General features: G+C 31.3%; 2 protein-coding genes across 3 annotated transcripts; one reads left to right on the plus strand and one right to left on the minus strand.

Moving 5' to 3' along the window:
- Positions 1-1,353: 1,353 nt before the first annotated feature.
- On the plus strand, positions 1,354-10,547 carry LOC107940523 (nuclear pore complex protein NUP93A). The gene is given in 16 exon segments (XM_016873956.2): positions 1,354-1,768; positions 3,139-3,230; positions 3,463-3,529; positions 3,943-4,002; positions 5,339-5,428; positions 5,609-5,878; positions 6,189-6,284; positions 6,360-6,494; positions 6,721-6,774; positions 6,863-6,946; positions 7,382-7,468; positions 7,538-8,351; positions 8,354-8,430; positions 8,676-8,857; positions 9,715-10,006; positions 10,187-10,547. Coding segments are annotated over 16 exon segments (2,589 nt in total). The 5' UTR covers positions 1,354-1,657; the 3' UTR covers positions 10,265-10,547.
- Positions 10,548-11,332: 785 nt separating this feature from the next.
- LOC107940528 (heterogeneous nuclear ribonucleoprotein F) lies at positions 11,333-13,482 on the minus strand. Of its 2 annotated transcripts, none has more exons than XM_016873969.2 (2): positions 13,281-13,482; positions 11,333-12,362 (listed from the first exon to the last, which is right to left on the minus strand). In XM_016873969.2, exons 1-2 carry the CDS (start codon positions 13,295-13,297, stop codon positions 11,585-11,587), a joined length of 795 nt encoding a protein of 264 aa, XP_016729458.1. In that variant the 5' UTR covers positions 13,298-13,482; the 3' UTR covers positions 11,333-11,584. The 2 variants fall into 2 exon arrangements, with proteins under 2 accessions (XP_016729458.1, XP_016729459.1); XM_016873970.2 differs by having other exon boundaries at positions 11,333-12,273; positions 13,281-13,419.
- Positions 13,483-19,922: the final 6,440 nt, after the last annotated feature.

Here is a 19,922-nt window from a genome sequence, read left to right on the forward strand (position 1 = left end):
CGAAAAGTAAGAAAAAAGAAAAAGGAAAATATGAAATAAAGGGTGCCTTTCGATTCCTCCTCCCCCATTTCCTTGGAATCTCTTGTACTTTTAATTAAAAAATGTATATTTTGTTGGATGGGTAATGAGATTGAGGGTGCTTAAACATGATTTTCTAAACCGATTTTCCAATAAAGCTAACCTATTTACATGCATTATTGAGCATTGTTATTCCAGCAAAAAGTAGTCACAATTTATTTTTAGAATAAATCTTATTTTCTAATAAAAACTCATAGTTTTCAGTTATATAAAGAGAAGTAATTTTTCTATTGAAAGTTAAAGAAATTTTTTTTATTTTTGTGCATTTAATTCATTTTGATTGAGCTCACTTTTAAAGTAATTTGAGTTTCGAGAATAACAAAAAAATCGATTGATTGAAAATCAAAAAATAATTTATACTATATCGTATAAAGTACAAATATAAGTTCAACTAAAAGTTTATTACTATAAATAAAACAAACATCAATTTTAAGGAAAAAAAATTTTAATTTACACTATGCTTAAAAACATAATTTTCTAAACCAAATTTTTCAATAGATTTTATATATCATTATCGTTGATCAGTTATACACTTGTACTTGCTATTTATATCATATTTCGTATTAGTGGAACTTTCAAATATATATATATATATAATAAAAATATAATATCTAATATTATTTAATTTTTTTTTATTTTGTGATTCAAATATTGTAACTTTGGTAATTTGCATATTCACGTGGTATATTTCCTTACGAATTCAAAAACCTAAATATTCATACTCAATTTATTCTGATTTTGATTCAAATGGCGTCAAATATTTAAATTTCTTTGAATATATTTTATTTTTTATTAAAATTAAAAAATTTATTAGATGCATACCATGAAAATGTTTTCGTATTCATTTTTAAAATTTTAAATTAGTAAAGATAAAATTACATTTTAGTTTCTTTAAAAATATAAAAATTTGATTTAATTCTTTAAAAAGATATAGTTTATTAAAATAGTGAAATTACATTTTTCCTATTCTAAAAATTACAATTTAATTTTGACCCCCTAAAATATTTGTTTAATTTCACCCTTGAAGCATACGCGTGTGAAAGCTATGCAATTAAAACATAAATGCATTTTTTAAAATAATATATAATAAATAGTGAAATGTAAAACTTGAAACTAATAGTAATAACAACAAATACATAATATATAAAAAAATTAAAATTAAAAATAATTAAAATTATGAATAAAATAAAATAAAATTTAAATTAATAAATACCTCAAATTAATAATATTAGATGCAGTCTATTTATTTATCTTGATATCATCATTTTGCTATCCAGGTAACTTACTATACCCACTTTATCAATATATACAGATAATGTGAGGGAAAACAAATTCAAATATCAAACATTTACAAATTTTTTATTAGTTTCTTTTAAATAAGAAAAACAAAAGGTTCTAAAAATCTAAAAGGTTGAATAAATTTAAATATTTAAATCAGATTGAAAATTAAATTGTAAAATATTCAGATCATAAGAGGGAAAAGAAGAGGGTTTTTTTTTTCCCTTTTGAAAATTAGGGTTTTAGAAAATATAAATTGAAGAGTAAAATTCTTGAACTTTCCCTCGCATCAGTGATTCACATGAGAGCTATGGCGAGTGAGCAAGGCATGAGTAGTTGGACCGATCTTCTCCACTCATCCACCAAGCTTCTTGAGCAAGCTGCTCCTTCTGCTCAGTTTCCTCCTCTTCAGGTCCCGTTACTCTCTCTCTCTCTCTCTCTCTCAATATCAATTTACACAATGATTGAGTTTGTAATGAATCGAGACAAACGTTGTTAAAGAAAAGGGGAAAGTGATTAGGTTTTTGTGAATTTTTTTTGCTTTTGCTTCTGGTTATGCTATGTTTGGATGCCTAGAAAATGAGGGAACGGAGGTAGATTAGGAGATATTGAAATGCGGAAACCCTTCTATGGTTCATACATTTCGTGAGGTAGAAAATTTCTGGAAATTTCTCATGCCTCGTTCAAAGTTGTGTCTTTTAAAGTGAGATTGTTCAAGGGAGCAGAGAACAGAAGGCTCTGCTGAACTGTAGTCCAGTAGTAATATCTGGTTTATCTCTCCGCTTTAATGTAACGATTGAGGAAGTTTTAGTAATAGGCAAAGGAACCACTGCATTTTCATGTATTTCCAAGCTCCAATTGTATTAATGTTTGCTTCTGAAGGTTAATTCAGCTAATGCTTTGTTATAGTGCTGCTGAATTAAATTATAGTATGAAAAATCAAGAATTTTTAACTTACAATGTCTAATTAATGTTTTAGATGAGAGAAATTTAGCTAAATGGAGGCCATGTTTTTGTCAAGTTCTGTTAATTCCTTTAACTAGGAAACTGATTGGATGAGAAATGACTTAATATTGTTTTCCACTAAATAATCAGTCATTAATGGGGATTCATTTTCTTCAGCTTCAGCAGAAAATTGGTTTTTAGAGATCTATTATGGAGGGTAAGAAATGGCTTTTGTAGACAATTTAGCCAATAATAAATTAGGAACATGACACAATGAAACGATGTTGTGGTTTTATGAAATTTAACTATGAACTTTTCTTCATCCATTATGTTGTATTATAACGAGAATAACTAATTAACACTTTTCCTTAGGTCATCTTCTTTTGAATGTTTCTGTTGGAGACATGGACTATGATACCCATAATGTTCATCATATTTATCTATATTTCCATTGTTCGAGGATCTGGATATATTGTGTTAATATTTATTATCAATTCATATTATGGATATTAGTTATTACTACAATGATATTAAGTGAATGTGCCATCTCCTTGATAACGTCAATAAATTATAGTAACATTCATCAATATATTGGTAATTCAAGTTAATGTTTGATGTTGGTAGCTTAGAGTTAAAAACCTTGGTTGAAGGGTTATCTATTTGTTGATCCAAACAAATTGAAAAATGTTTAAAAATTTTGTTCATTTGTTTTCAGTGATTAAATCTTCAGTTGGTACGTATCTCAGCTGAGATTGTTGTTTAAAAAAAGGAAATTTCAGTGATATGGATCCCATACATGAGGTTTTCACTGACAATCTGCTTACAATAATTTTACAGAGAAACTTAGATCAGTTAGAAGCACTATCAAAGAAGCTCAAGGCAAAAACCTTAAGAACTGAGGCTCCTTCTCAATCCATTGCTGCCACAAGGTAACTTTATACTTTATAATTTTAATTCATTACTCTTGTGATTCTTGTATTCTTGGTCTGTTAAAATAGACAGAATGTTAGCTGAGAAAGTAAGAGGAAGTTGTTAGGAACATTGTTTAGGTTGCAAACTTGGCTTTAAGCAACAATTTGAAGGGTTATCTTTTGTTTATTTCTCCCAGATTATTTATTTACCATGCGGAATATATAAAAATGGTCTTTGTTGTGTTTTAAGGCTACTTGCACGGGAGGGAATTAACGCTGAACAGCTTACACGCGATCTGAAGTCTTTTGAATTGAAGGTAAGTATTATTTTCCACATTTTCATTTATGTTAATTCAGCTTTTGTGGCTTCTAACTCAGGAACCCCCTAACCATAAAATTTATTACTTGTTTTTCTTTGGCATATAAAGCTATTTAATAGATATTTTGAGGGGAATGGATATTGATAACGATATGTCAAGATAAGGACATTTTCCCCCTTCCCCCAAACTTTATCTGCTATGTTTAAATGATATTTGATTTCAGCTTTTGTATTTTTACCGTTTAAATGCTACTTTGGTCCTAACATGCATGCGTATGGTCAACTTTAGAGAGCTTTGCTATTGATTGCTTCACAATCTTGCTTCAAGGTCCCCCTCTCCCTTTTCATAGTTTTCTCTTTACTGCAATCTCACAAACTGTGTTTTCCTCTCCTTGATCATCTTTCTGCAAGACAACATTTGAGGATGTTTTCCCTGCTGAAGCAACAAGCGTTGAGGAGTATCTGCAGCAGGTACTGTTTGCTCTATCGATTGCATACTTTTAATATAAGTTCAATGGATAATGACCAATGGCTCATTTCCGCTGGCTAATCACATTCTTTTGGGTTAGAGCATATATTCAGATCCAATTGCTATTTACTAACCCGTTGTTGCATAATGTGTGAATTATATCAATTTGGCTGTTCAACAACTGTGAAATAAAATAAAGGGCATTTGTAGTTAAACTACTTGCACATTTGAATGTTCTTTTGCGTACCAAATTGATTCTTCTTCAAACCTATGCCACAAGGAGTTGTGCTTCATGACTAAGGTTTTAACCCAGTTACTGATTCACTCTCCTTTAATCCACTAACCAGATAAAAAGGAGACTTCTTACTTACAAGCTATGTCATAAGCCCCATTCTATTTCTTGTTTATATGTGTGTATTTGTTTAGTTTCTGATATTATCTGAGATGGCTTGTAGTCTCTATTATACATTTTGTTCCTCTTAAATTTTGGTGCATTTCAAATAACTTAGAATCACTTTTACAGTTGATATAATAAGAGCATGGTGGCATAACTATAGATTCTCATTCATTCATTGGTGCTTGGTGAAAGGAAGCTTGGTTTTCTAAAAGATTGAACTATATGTATTGGCTAAACTATTATGAATGAGGTTATAAAGATACTTGAGTTTTTGATGGGTGAAATTACAGAGGATAAATTGTGCATATGTGGGGTGGTTTCATGTCTTTTTTCCCTGTTATAATCATTAGGATATTCAGTATGATTTCTAGGGATGATACCCAAATAAACTCTCAAACTTTATTCTACCCTAAAAATAAGTCCTTGGTCTTTTATTGAATGGCTTTGATTATGGACTTCTATTTAATTGTATTTAGGACATTAACACTGTAAATATTCAAAGGAATGTTCTTGAATCCTTTTAGTTGGATAGTGTGATTTATTTGGACGGGTAGGATCACAGATATTTGGTGAAATGCTATCTTAAAAATTTGACAATTTAACTTTATCCATCCATTTTCAAGATTTTATGGGGATAATGATGGTGAAATAAGAGTTCATAGCCTTATTTTCATACGATAAAAAATCAAGGGATTATTTCAGTGTTTTTCCTTATCTATATGGTCATCATAAAAAAACTAAGGTGGCGTTTGAGTGTTAGCTAATGTTGTTTGAGAAATTTTCTTCTCCTTTTCTTTTTTTTTATCTTTTTCCACATTTGTTTGTACTATTGTCATGGCCCTGGCTATCTTTTAGTTAATTCAGCCATTCAACACAGACTTCTGCTTCTCAATTTTGAAGATTATTGAAATATGATTGATTGTACAATGTTTTGATCTCAGGTTCATGAAATGGCAATGGTTTCAGCCATCCAAGAAGCTCAGAAGGATAACCTCAGAAGTTTTAATGATTATATGATGAAAGTGTTGGAGGTTAGTATCACCTACTTTTGAGGGTAAAAAAATAGTACTTTGATGCAGTGTTCAACATCATCAAAATTGATGATGAACTTTTTCGATACATTGAACCTAAAATTTAACAAATTGATGATGACTAAGTTTGTAGGCTTTCTGCTTTTACATGTTTGATTGGTGGTGTCTAATGCCTTGCAGGAAGATTGGCAAAAGGAAAAACGGGACTTCTTACAGAGTTTGAGCAGAATTTCAACATTACCTAAGACAAACATGATTGATAAAAGCAGTGGTGGTATTCGTTCAGGTCAAATGGTTCCCATGGCTTCTAGTTCTCAGGTTTCATCTGGTACTTCTGCCATTGGGCTTCTACCTTTAGCTGACAAGCCAGTTGTTGAGAAAAAAGTGTCGGTATATGCTGAAGTTGTTAGAAATCTGAACAATGCAAGACAACAAGGCTTGCCATTTAAAGTAAGGATGATTTTTCCCTTTCAAGTTATAAAAATTGGTTGAGCAATTTTCCAAAATCATGAGCACTGAAATATCCTCTTGCAATTTGTTTAATAGTTTCTTGAATGATAATATGCTTTCTTTGTATGTGCATACTTGTCTTATTGTCTTATATGGCTATTCTACATTCCGGTTAAGTATTTGCTTAAACCTTCTGCCCAGTGAATTTGTTTGGTCTCTAGCATATTATTATTTACTCAACCTTTGGTTTTTTATATAAAATTTTATATTATTATTTACTCGTGATTGTTGATTGTACACATTTGTGTAGCCTGCCACAGCTTTTAAAGTTGCTTATGAGAGTTTGGGTACTGAAGCATCTGGTGGCAAATCAGTTAACATGCAGAAAATGTGGCATCTTATTCTGGTATGATACATACTAGTGTTATCATGCTTCATGCTACCAGATAAATGTTTGTTGATAAGTGAAATATTTTGGCAGAAATTAATGGGTGAGGATTCGATGATGCGGCAAAGTGTTTCTAGAAAGATGTCATTAGTAATTGGTGCTAGACGTCACCTAGAATGGGGACATGAGAAATACATTATGGATATAATACAAAGCCATCCTGCACAAGTAAGAAAGTTCTCTAGCATCTTTTTGTTATTCTTCTGTTAACAAAATGCAGAAATAAATATTTAGGCTAGCAACTTTCCTTTTGAATGCCTCTAATTTTGTTCCCTGTGTTCCTTGTTCATTGTAGCTTCTCCGAATGACTTTCTAACAAGGATGAATTTAGTAGTGTTTTACGTTGTTTCATATTCTTCCAGCATTGATATTTCATTCTTTGATCTCAATGTAGGCTGCTCTTGGTGGAGCTGTTGGAAATTTGCATAGAGTTCATGCCTTTCTTCGGGTCTGCTTGTTTCTATTTAGCTTCATTTTGCTTGTTCAACTTTATTGCAGTAATCATTTTTGTAAAGTTTGTTTCTTTGTCTGTGCAGATTCGTTTGAGGGATTATGGACTTCTGGATTTTGATGCAGGTGATGCTCGAAGGCAGCCTCCCATTGATACCACTTGGCAGCAGGTTTTATTTAACTTTACTCACTTTATTACTTTCAAATTATCGATGAACATCTGTGATAGACGTAAGTCGTCTCGTTTTAACATGTCACTTACTTTTTCAAAGTGCGTTAGTCTAATGTTGAACTACTCTTTCACTTCAGTTTGCTTGTCTTTGTTAAAATGACTTGTATGCTCTTTTTGTCGAAGCCATCTTTTACAGAGTTGGGAGACAAGATGGGGATGCTTTTGGTTTTACCATGCTGAAGTGTTAATTCAGTATGTAGTTTTAAGAAACAATGCACCATTCTAAGGAACAAATGAGTCTTAACAGATGATGAAAGTGTTTTTTTTCTCTGATTTCTTTCCCCAACTAAATTTGATTAATTTGTTCTGTATCCTTGTTTCTCTTCCTAAATGACTAAGTTTCTCTAAGAATCCCATCTTTTTGTGTTAACAGATTTATTTTTGCTTGAGGACCGGTTATTATGATGAAGCAAGACAAGTTGCCCTATCATCCCGTGCTTCTCACCAATTTGCACCACTGGTACTGATTGTTTACTGTTTAATCCATCGTGTTTGACCATGCGCCATACTCAATACTTCTTTTTGACAGCTTGCAGAGTGGATTAATGGTGGAGGCATGGTGCCAGCACACACTGCAGCTGCTGCTGCAGAAGAGTGTGAAAAAATGTTCAGAATGGGTGATCGGGTTGGTCGAGCTTCATATGACAAGAAAAAACTGTTGCTCTATGCTATCATATCGGGGTCTCGTAGGCAAATTGACTGTCTTCTCAGAGATATACCATCACTTTTCAGTACCATAGAGGATTTCCTGTGGTTCATATTGTCAGCAGTACAGGACTTTCCTGGTGGAACCTCATCTAATGAGGGCTTAGTACCATACAGTCTTGACGATTTGCAAGCTTACCTAAACAAATTTGAGCCGTCATATTACACAAAAAATGGAAAGGATCCTCTAGTATATCCGTACATCTTGCTTTTAAGTATCCAGTTGCTACCAGCTATTTCATACCTGTCTAAAGAAGCAGGAGAGGAAGAATACCATATTGATGCTGCTCACATAGCAATTGTGCTAGCAGACAATAGGGTCCTTTCTGAAGTTTCTGGAGCCGGACAAAAGCTGGGAGTTATGGATGCGTACGCAGAAGCTTCTAGCATTATTAGGCAGTATGGCTCTATGTATCTACGGCTTGGTAACCTTCAAATGGCTCTAGAATATTACGCACAAGCTGCTGCTGCAGTAGGTGGTGGACATGTATCGTGGACTGGGAGAGGTAGTGTGGATCAGCAAAGGCAGATGAACTTGATGCTGAAGCAGCTTCTCACTGAGATATTGTTTCGAGATGGTGGGGTTTATCTTTTACTTGGTTCGAGAGGTGCTGGAGAGGAAGGTGAACTGAGACGATTTTGACTGATCATAAAGCAAGACAACAGTTTCTGCTAGAAGCTGCCCGCCAATGCCAAGATTCTGGGCTGTACGACAAGGTAATTCTCTCTATCTCTTTGCTTCACCAATCTTCATGTTTTTTGTTATAATATTTAAAAGTATGAACTTCATTTTAATTGAAGCTGAAATTTTTATAAATATCGGCAATTCCAAACTTCCATTGCCCTTGATACTTGCAGAGCTGCACTAGTCATACAACTTCCTCTCGTACTACTTTTTTCTGGGTGTTGTTTAATATTTATATCTTCATGTTCTTTTCTATAATTCCTTTGTCCAAATTCAGTCTATAGAGATTCAGAAGAGAATTGGAGCATTTTCGATGGCATTGGATACGATAAATAAGTGCCTCTCTGAAGCAATTTGTGCCTTATCACGCGGTAGATTGGATGGTGAGAGTCAAACTGCTGGCCTCATTCACTCCGGCAACGAGATCTTGGAGACTTTCAAATATTATCCTGAAGTCAGGTTGTTCTAATTCTATTCATTCCCTTGTTCTTTATCAAAATTTAGCTATTTAAAATTCTAGCATATACTTGATATCACAATTTTGCCGGTGTCTCACTTTTAATATTGCCCTATTTTCTGATAAATGCTTGTAGAAATGATTTTAAACTAGATGCGGCAACATTAGACACTATACAAAAAATAACTAAAACACGACATCAAACAAAAGAATAACATGAACGTGTATGAATACATCTGTCTTGAGATCTATAATAGGTTAAAATATGCTATAAGTCTCTGTATTCTTTGTAAATTTGGAATTTAGTTCATGTACTTCTATTGCTAGGAATTTAGCCTTTCTACTTTTCAGATTTCAAAATTCAGGTCCAACTGTTAATGCTATTAAATTTTTTTGTTAAATTCAGGTTCATTACAATATAATTTTTTTAGTTGCATTGTTGCTAAGTGAGTATTATTTTTCTTTCAAAATTTTACACCAAATTTAACAAAAAAAAAATTTAATAGTGTTAATAATTGGATTTGAATTTTGAAATCTAAAAAGTAGAGGGAGTAAACTCTTGGACAAAAAAGTACAAGGATTAAATTTCAAACTTGTAAAGAGTACGGAGACTTATGTCATATTTTAACCTCTAATATACTATTAACTATTAATCTATCACAATTTTATATAAAGTACATTTTACTCAATTATGGCTTGAAAAAATATAAGATTGAGACTTATAATTATGGCTTCAATTGTTAGTGTTTGATCTATTCAGCGTGAACTTGCCTTATAAATTATCTGTTTTCGGTCCTAAATATCTTCTGTTAATACTATTCTATCTTTCTGCTTTCTCCCGACGTGGTTTATTTTGCAGTTTCCAAGAGAGGGAACATGTTTCAGAGCAACAAACCATATTAAGACAGCTCGAGACTATATTATCAATCCATAAATTGACAAGACTAGGCCAGTATCTTGATGCTTTACGAGAAGTTGCCAAGATCCCATTCCTTCCATTCGATCCACGAGCACCTGATACATCTGCCGATGTGCTCCAAAATTTATCTCCTCATGTCCAAGCTTGTTTGCCTGATTTGCTAAAGGTTGCTATAACTTGTTTGGATAATGTATCCGATACAGATGGATCCCTTCGAGCCATGAGATCAAAGGTATGCCGACATTTTCAACTCGCTTGCTATCATAAATTATTGGAAGAACCGGGTGCTTAATTCTACCCGTATTTTAATTGAAGAAATAAATTACTTACATGACCGAGGAAAAAAAACTGGGGTTGGGCGAACGGTGCGGTTCGTGATAGGCATATAATTTGTGTATGTTGCCCTTTGCAGATTGCAACCTTCCTTGCAAATAATATGCGTCAGAATTGGCCTCGTGATTTATACGAGAAGGTCGCCAAAAGCTTGTGAAGCAAATATCCAACGATGGTGTGAAATGCCCGGAAAATTTGACGGAATCCGAGGCATGGTGGTGGGAAAAGAAGAGGTTACTGATGAGAACTCATCTCCCTTTGTAGCCATAACCTTATATAATTTGACCAGTTTTTGTTAGCAGAGTTTTAAAAATGTAATAGTTAATCGGTTATACTCAATGGTGGTAATTTTTTTTTTTGATTTCTTGAGAATATTGTTTTTAAGAATATTTTAACAAATTTATCGGTAGATTTAATATTATAATTGGAATTTGCACGCACGTAAATATTTACATATGGCATTTTTTCAAGAATATTATTATTTTTATTATATCTTTTAAAAATGTGCTACCAACTAGAGTTATTTAAATCTTTCAAACTAGAGATTATATTTTCAAACAATTTTAGAGGCTGAACTTATTTTCTAGTTTTAAAATATCTAATTTTACTTTTATATACAATGTAATACATAATTAGAATATATTTGAATTATTAATGTTTAAAATAAGTGAATATAAAATATAAAATAATATAAATAAACTTAAGTGAACACAATTTGAACCAATACTGGAAGTGAGAAAGAAGATAACAAATACGACTTATATGACTTTAACTCAGATCACATTTAGAGCGGTAAACGTCTATCACATGGATTTCATTTGAAACTTAATGCATTTATGTATGATAGTGACTCATCTCTACTTTCACTATTGTATAAAATACTTTTGCCAATAAGTAAACTTGAATAAAACTTCGAAGCTTGTGTTTTGGACCAAACCAAACTTGAAAACAATTATATATTTATCTACGATATTGATCACATGCATTAATCCGATTGAAACCCAATCCATCGGCCCTTTGGATTTTTTTATCCTTAACTAGTATTTAAAAAATAAATAACCTTGTGGAATTAAAACCACCCAATGTACCAAATAATAATCTTTAAAATCTTCGATCAAGAAGGACTCTATTTAATGCCATGGCAATACCACAACATGCAAAATGAACAATGAAACCACCCGAAGGCAACCATGAGCATGAATTTGAAAGGTAAAAAGTCTACATATTTATCTAAAATATATTTTATATCCTTAAAACCAAAATTCAAATATCTAAAAGAAAAACAAAAAAAAGTGCATCAACAACATACTGATCATATTTAACCTAATAGGATTAGGAGATTATATTTTGAGAGCAGAGACACACATAGGAAGAAGATTAACCCATTAAATATGGGTTGACATGCATTTCTTCAGGCTAGAATGACAAACATACAAACCAAAGACTACATATCAAAAACCCAGATAACAGGACCTCTTCACTGCCTCGATCTTGATTCAGCTCGTCGAGCTTCGTCTGGTGTTGAAGGAAACAACTCCACATATCGAGACCCTATCATCATCTTATCCTTGCACATTGCTCTTTTAGCTTCCTCGACGGAAGCAAACTCCACGTATGCCTCTCCAGTGGCTTTCCCATCGGGGCGGCATGCAATGTGTATCCTGTCTTCAACGATTTTGAAATCTGCAAAGAATTCAACGATTTCAGGCTTCTTCACCGAGAAAGGAAGACCACGCAACTTGAGTATTTCAGTGTATTCCATTTGATCCTTATCGTTGAATCTCTTTGCTCGAGAGGGTGGGGGGCTTCCGTGGAAATCATTATCGTAGATTCCTTCGTAATTCACCTCTGCAGCTACGGCATGGTAATAGTCTTGCCTCTTGCACCGGAAAACTTCTACATAGCGGCGTCCCATGTTTTGTCGATCCCTTTGCAAAGCAAACTCAACCTGCATTGACCCGGCAAAGAGAACAAAGGCTTCTCCAGAGAACCTTCCATTCTTGTTGACTAGTAAAACATCGACAATGTCCAATCCAGCAAAGAACTTGAAAATGTCGATATCAGTGCAGTTGAAAGGAAGACCCCTAAGTCGTACTACCGGAAACGAAGGAGGTTGGTAGCCACCACCATACCCGTAAGGTTGATAGCCGCCCATACCGCTGTTCACTGCGAAGTAGGGAGTTGATTCCATCATTCTTTGTCTCTTTGAGCCGACCTCGTACCCGTCCGAAACCCCCCCGCTTCCCAACATTGCCCTTCAATTATCCATACCCAAAAAGAACAAGAAAGTCCCCCACTAAACCTGTTAATAAAACCAAACCCAACCCACACTCCCCAAATACCTAATTTCTTATATTCCTAAATTTATATATATATATTCTAAAAACATTTTCCATATTCATATACCCTCCTTCAAACAATAAATATAAAGAAATAAATCATACAAATAGGTCGAAACCAAATTCTATTTTTTTAATGTTACCCAAATAATTCCATTACCGGCATAAAGATTCAGATCATGCTATAAACTAATTTAAGAATTTACCATTTATTCTGTTTAATTTCATAAAAAAATAAAATAAAACTCATCATACAAAAACGAGAGTATCATCAAATTCACCCTTGAAATTAGCTTTCAGTATAAAATTTTGGAAGAAAAAAATGGGATTCAATCCGAAATATAATTTGGGGTATGCATTCTCCAGTTCCATCTTCATTTTATTTTGTCAAATCCCAATATAAAATCAACGCAGAGAAAACCCTAATCCCATTCGAAAAAGCAAACAAAAATCAAATCCACCCATTGGGGGAAAAATGGAATCAAATCCTAAATTTTATTCGGGGCATGTATTCTCCCGTTTTATTTCCAATTTATTTACTTATTTCGCCAAAGCCCAATACAAAAACAGAACAGGGAAAACCCTAAATTGATTCAAAAACGAGAGCCAAAATCAAATTCATACTTGAAATTAGCTTTTAGCATAAACTTCGAAGAGAAACTTAGAATCCTAACCGAAACTTAGTTTGGGGTGATGTATTATCCCATTTTATCTTCAATTATATTATCAAATCCCAATACAAAATCACCACACAGAAAACCCTAATTCCATTCAAGAACACGAACCAAAAATAAAAAATAAATATAAAAAAATTCAGAGATTTGACGAACTTACCCTCTGGATCCGTGCATGGCGTCGTATAGGGTGTTTTAGATCTTCGATTGTCAGAAGGAAACTACAGAAAATTTCACAGATAATTTTTTGAAGAACGCTTCCTAAAGAAAACAAGAACCCTAAAAAAGGCCAAGGTTTTTTTCGAAATAAATACCGAAAATTTAAATATGTCAAAAAAATATGGTTATTTCTGTGCAGTTACGAAGATACCCTTGGGTACACTTCGGCTTTAATGGGTAGGCCCAAGCTCAAATCTGAAATTACAAATTTAGGCTTTGTAATAAGAATATTTAGTAATTTCTGCCATCAATTAAAATTAGGATTTAATTATAAATTTCATCCCTTTACTTTTTTGAAATTAAAAAATAGGCATTCTATTTGAAGTTGACAAAATTTGATCCTTATACATTACAAAATTTGGGAAGTTTATCTAGTTGTTGGTAAACATATGAATTTAAATCGTCGATTTTTGATAATTTATTGCATCACTAATTTCTTTATATAAATTGTTGATTTGTTGATTTTCATGTTAGCAATTTGATGCCAATGTTTAAAATGTTATCTGATTCAGCTAATTTCACAGTTTTTATAAAGTACAATGAATAAAATTTGACAATGTAAAATAGATGGCCTCATTTCTCAATTTTATAAAAATAAAGGAGTGAAGTTTATAATAAAACCATAAAAATTTTATAGTGAAAACGAACTAATAAATAATATTAACTAGGCCACGCTGCGGAGTCGATTTTTTAATTTTCTAATAAATAATAATTATGGGATTATTTTGTAACTTTTTATAATTAAGTAACTATTAGTATAGTTTACCCTGATATTTATATAATGCCTAAAGCTACTCAAGTTTTAGTGCGCTTGATCCAACGTTTTCTTACATTGATAACAATGTTAATGCCACCCAAGTAAAAACTTAATCGACGTTATAATATATTTTTACTCATTATATATATGCTAAATAAAAAATATTATATAAAATAATTTGAGAAGATAAATTTACAATTTATTATTTAAAACTAATTTATTTATCAAAAAATTATTTCATAATCATAATCATATATTTACATTAAAATATTTACTTGTGAAATTATTACAACTTTATTATATATGGAAAGAATAATTCATTTTACATTAAAAATATTTAGTAATTATGAAAATGTTTGGGGTTCAAAATTATTTTGTCTTTTTGATAATTAAAAAAAAAACCCTAATTGTGCCTTGCCCTTAGTCCATCTACATGCATTACATTTGTGCTTTATTTAAGGGTTAATATACTATTTTCTATTTTAGTTTAATTTTAATATTAAATTTGATACATGAGTTTTTTTTCTTCCAATTTAGTATCTTAGTTTGATTTCAATATTCGGTTTGATATATGAGATTTTTTCAATTTGATACTTGAGTTTTTTCTCAATTAAGTGCCTAAGTTTGCCTTTACTGTTCATTTTACTATAGTTTTTTTTATTATCTCAATTAAGCACCTACGTTTTTTACCGAAGCATACGTGTTAAATATTCATTGGGTTTTGTTCTGGGTACCAAATTGAGCATTAAACCAAATTCAAGTACCTATTGATATATTAACCCTTTATATTTAATAAAGACTTTCAAGCTTGAAGTGGCAATTGAAGATTTAAGATACCTGCTATTTCATGATAAAATCAAATTAGAACGTATTTTAATTTAAGTAAATTAGAAATTTATTTTCGAATTTGTCTCAAAACTTACAAATCTAGATATACCAAATAATATAAAAATTTTGAATTTTTTTTATTTAAAAAATTGGGATGAATATGTTTTCATTCCCCAAAACAAAGACATGTGATTGCTATATTGCCCGTTAATTAATCAAGATATTTAATGGGCGATACTCAATTGAGCCAAAACTGCAATGTGTTACTTTGTTCATAAAGTTATGGGAAATAATATTTGTTTTTATCTTTAATTAGATTACAAATGTGGGCATTGGATGCCATTGGCATGGAGCTCAACCTTCATTTACTTGGAAATTGGGGTTTTTTTTTATCAAAATAACCCACTTTTTTATTAAACACGAAAATGACCTTAAGTCTACAGTAAATGTAGCACCCCAAACCCAGCCCAGACGTTAGGACCGGATCCGACGTGCCACATCAAAAACATAAAAAAAAAATTTCCATTCTAAGTCCAAAAAATCGTACTTGATGTTCAAAAGATTAATTCATTAAGGGTTAAAGTGAATAGAAGCTGTGCACCAGGTAGGAAACCGGAAAAGAGGTGGTGAGTCCATCGGACTGCTTAAGTACCAAGCTCCCTTCGGATCCAATCCTAGACATGCATACCGCCATTGCCACACCTTAACGTCATGGATATTTCTAGGAAACCGATTCGATTAAGTCATTTTTAGGAAAAGTGATTAATCTTGGAAAATACTTTCATTGCGGAAGCTTTGCTTGTTGTCGTGTTATTTTGAAATCAACTGTTGTTTTTGAAAACGCGCCCTAAAGCTATCCAATTTCAACAGTTAAAATAAGTATTACCTATCTTAGTAATACATATTAAAAACCATCAAAAATAAATAAGCGGCCTTATTACATTTAAAAGCCCAAAACCTCAAACGTAATTAAAAGGATGTCCAGTTCACCAGAAGAAAATCAAACTTTCAGAACAGGTGGCCACTCCGAATTCCCTCACAGCTCCAAGCCCACTATGGTTGGGAATTTCCTGCGTGGATGAAAATAAAAGGGGTGAGTTTGGGGAAACTCAGTGTGTAAATTAACCCAACCATAGCCTATATCAGCTCAAACTACAGAAATAGAATAAGTTGGCCTTAGCCCAGAACAGAAATTCAGAATAAAGCCCATAGGCCCATAGCAGAACAGAACAGATATTACATGTTTATGCAGAAACCCAACCATATCCAACCGTATACACCCCCATACCAACCTTACACCGTGTGGGGAGACAACTCGACCCACCCAATCGCTACACACCACAGAATTTGCAGCATGGCTGCCAGAACAGATAATGTGATAGAGTCACCAGATACAGATAATCGTGGCAGAGCCACCAGAACAGATATATGTGGCAGAGCCACCAGATCAGATAATCGTGGCATAGCCACCAGAACAGATATATGTGGCAGAGCCACCAGATCAGATAATTGTGGCATAGCCACCAGGACGCTTCCTCCATAATATAACCCATGTCCCCATGCAACAGATATATAATCATGGCATACATCATACAAAATCAGATCGTCATGCTTTTCAGTCAAAATTAACCCTAGGGGTATAACGGTAATTTTGCACCTAGGGGTATAACAGTAATTTTCCATACATAGGGGTATTATAGTAATTTAGCTACTTTTAGGGTTTTCATGCATATCCTAACTATTTACGTACTATCAGAACACTTACCGCGCATACTTACCGAATTGGGCCCGTTGGCCCATGAACCCGATCTTTGGCCCATTAAGCCCAAATTATCAAAATGTACGAAATCGCGCGTACTGCAGTTTATTACTTTAGATTACCAAATATACAAACCCAACTATCTTACGAGCATCGCACACTCGCAAATTCCCAAAATACCGACTTTTCGGCATTTCGGCTTTTCGGCTTTTGCCAATCTAGTCTATGAGAGGGTGTCAGTTACACACCTGTTTGCGACGATATGCTGACGAGATCCACACACAAACCGCCTACAATTGGATTACTAACACGTTAATCTAACTATTCAAATACAAACTACGTATTAACCCCTTACAATATTCGGCCAACCACACCTACAGATCATAGTAAGCTTATATGAAATCAATAAGCAACTCATTAACAAATTTTTGTCAATGTTTACCACATAATCATAATTTCACTGCAAGTTGTCTTCCTGAACAACAGTCACTAAATCATTTATAACTGGAGCTACGAAACTCCAATTCAAGTTCTGTTAATTTTCCTTGAAAATAGACTCATATATCTTCTATCCATAAAATTTTCAGAATTTTTGGTTTGGCCAATCAATACCAGATTTTTCTCAAAGTTTCACATGTTTCACTGTTTGACTAATCTGACCACTCTTCATTACGAATCAAATTTCTCATTGTACAGAATTCAAAATATGTTCTCGTTTATTTCATTTGAAATTAGACTCAACAAGCTTTAATTACATAATTTATTCAGCTTCTAATTCATCTCTCACAATTTATGGTGATTTTCCAAATTCACGTTACTGCTGCTGCCCCAAGCAGATTTATTACCAAACCACTCTTTCACACATACCTTGCATGCATGTTATTTAAACATGTATATCACCAATCAATCATCACATATCTATGATTTTACTTAAGTATAATCTCCATTTCATCATTTTAAAGCACAACATGTTAGCTGATTTTTCCCTTTAACATCTAAGGCACATGCATGCTTATTTGTTTGGCTCAACTTCACCTATCTTCCATTTTTCATCAAAAGAACATGAAACAACAACCATTTCCTTTATTTTAATTCATGACTAAATGCTCACAACACAACTAAAAATCAAAATATACTTCAAGAGTTAAGGTAGAATCAAGAAGAACTCATGAACCTCAAAATAGAAGCAAGGTACCAAGAACTTACCTTCAATTTTCCTCCTCCTAATGACCGAATACTCAAGAGCTTTCTCCTCTCCTTTCTCTTCTCTAACTTCAGCTATGATGAACAAAGATGGACAAAACTTTGTTCTTTTCACCTCTTTTTCTTTTAATAAAACTTCATATTTCATCCATTTAATTCTTTAACACAAAAGACATGAAATTCTTATCATGAAACATTTACCTAACCCATTATCATGAAACATTTACTTAACCCATTATCATGGAACATTTACCTAACCTATTATCATGGAACATTTACCTAACCTATTATCAATTTGTATCAATTTGTACCATAAATTATGGATATCAAGTGTACATTTTGTCTACAACAACATGATGGCTGGCCACTTCATGTAAAATGGGAGGTTTGTCATGCAAATCCTCCTATTTTGCACTCCTATTTATTTGGCCACTTCAATTTAGCCTATAGCATTTTCAAATATTTTCACATAGGTCCTATTTCATAATTTCACCCCCTTTTTCTTATGGAACAAAAATTAACTAAAATTACCGGGTTCTATCTTAAGCTTGGGCTTTCTAGAGGCCCACTAACATAATTAAACCTATGCCAACATTCATAGGATTCCCGAAAATTGGGGCGTTACAGTAAAAAAGTTAGTGGAGCCAAATTATATGGCGCCACCAACTTGCCACGTCAGTAGAGAGTATAAAAAAATTAATTTTTTAGTAAAGCCATGTAGAATGGTGACACCTGTATAAATATAAGGGAAATACTACAATTTTTAGAAAAATAGGGGACTTCAAAACAATTTTTCATTTTTTGTTGGAGCCAATTTAAATGGCGCGACCAGACTTGACAGGTTGCTTCTTATTTTTTTTTACTTTTTTTTAACTTTTGTCTTTTTCTTTATTTTTTTTTCTTTTTTTAAGTTTTATATTTTTTCTTATTTTATTTTGTTTATTTATTTTTTGTTATTAATTTTAAAAAATTTGAAATGTATATTTGAAATATTTTATAATATATATTTTAAAATTTTAAATACTATTTTAAAAATATTTTTAATTTTAAATATATATTTAAAATTATTCCTTATAAATTTTAAAAATATATTTTTGAATTTTTTTTGAAATTTTAAATATTATTTTTTAAATATAAGTATATTTTTTAATAATATTTAAACATTAAAAATTTTAAATAAATTATTATAAAAAATTTTAAAAAGGTTTAAATATATTTAAAAATATCAATTTTTACATAGAATTTTTTAAATTATTATTTTTAAATTATTTTTAAAGATATTTAACTATTTTTAAATTTTTATTAAAAATTTTATTTAAACATTTTAAATGTTTAAATGTTTTATATTATAAAAATTAAAAACAAATAATAAAGATAATATCTTTTAAATGTTTAAATGTTTCATATTATTAAAAATATATATTTAATTTTAAAAAAATAATATTTAAAATTTAAAAAAATTAATTAAAAAATATATATTTAAAATTTAGAAAATTAATTTAAATAATATTTAAATTTTTAAAAAAATATATATTATAAAACATTTCAAATATACATTTTAAATTTTTTAAAAAAATAATAATAAACAAATAAAATAAATAAAATAAGAAAATAAGAAAAAATATAAAACTTAAAAAAATTAAAGAAAAATAAAAAAGTAAAAAAAGTAAAAAAAAAAAAAATTAAAAAAAATCAGAAGCAGAGTGTCAGGATGGATTTCTGGTGGCGCCATTTAAATTGGCTCCACCAGAAATTGAAAAATTGTTTATAAAATTCTTCATTTTTTTAGAATTTTTTAAATTGTGGTTTTTTAATTATTTTTAAAGATATTTAAAACTTTTTAAAAAAATTATAAAAAATTTATTTAAAATTTTTAAATGTTTAAATATTATTAAAAATATATTAATATTTAAAAATAATATTTAAAATTTTAAAAAATAATTTCAAAAATATATTTTTAAAATTTATAAGAAATAATTTCAAATATATATATTTAAAATTTTAAAAAATAATTTAAAAATATATATTTGAAATTT

The sequence above is a fragment of the Gossypium hirsutum genome, chromosome A11, assembly GCF_007990345.1.
Source record: "Gossypium hirsutum isolate 1008001.06 chromosome A11, Gossypium_hirsutum_v2.1, whole genome shotgun sequence".
In the NCBI taxonomy this organism is placed as follows: domain Eukaryota; kingdom Viridiplantae; phylum Streptophyta; class Magnoliopsida; order Malvales; family Malvaceae; genus Gossypium; species Gossypium hirsutum.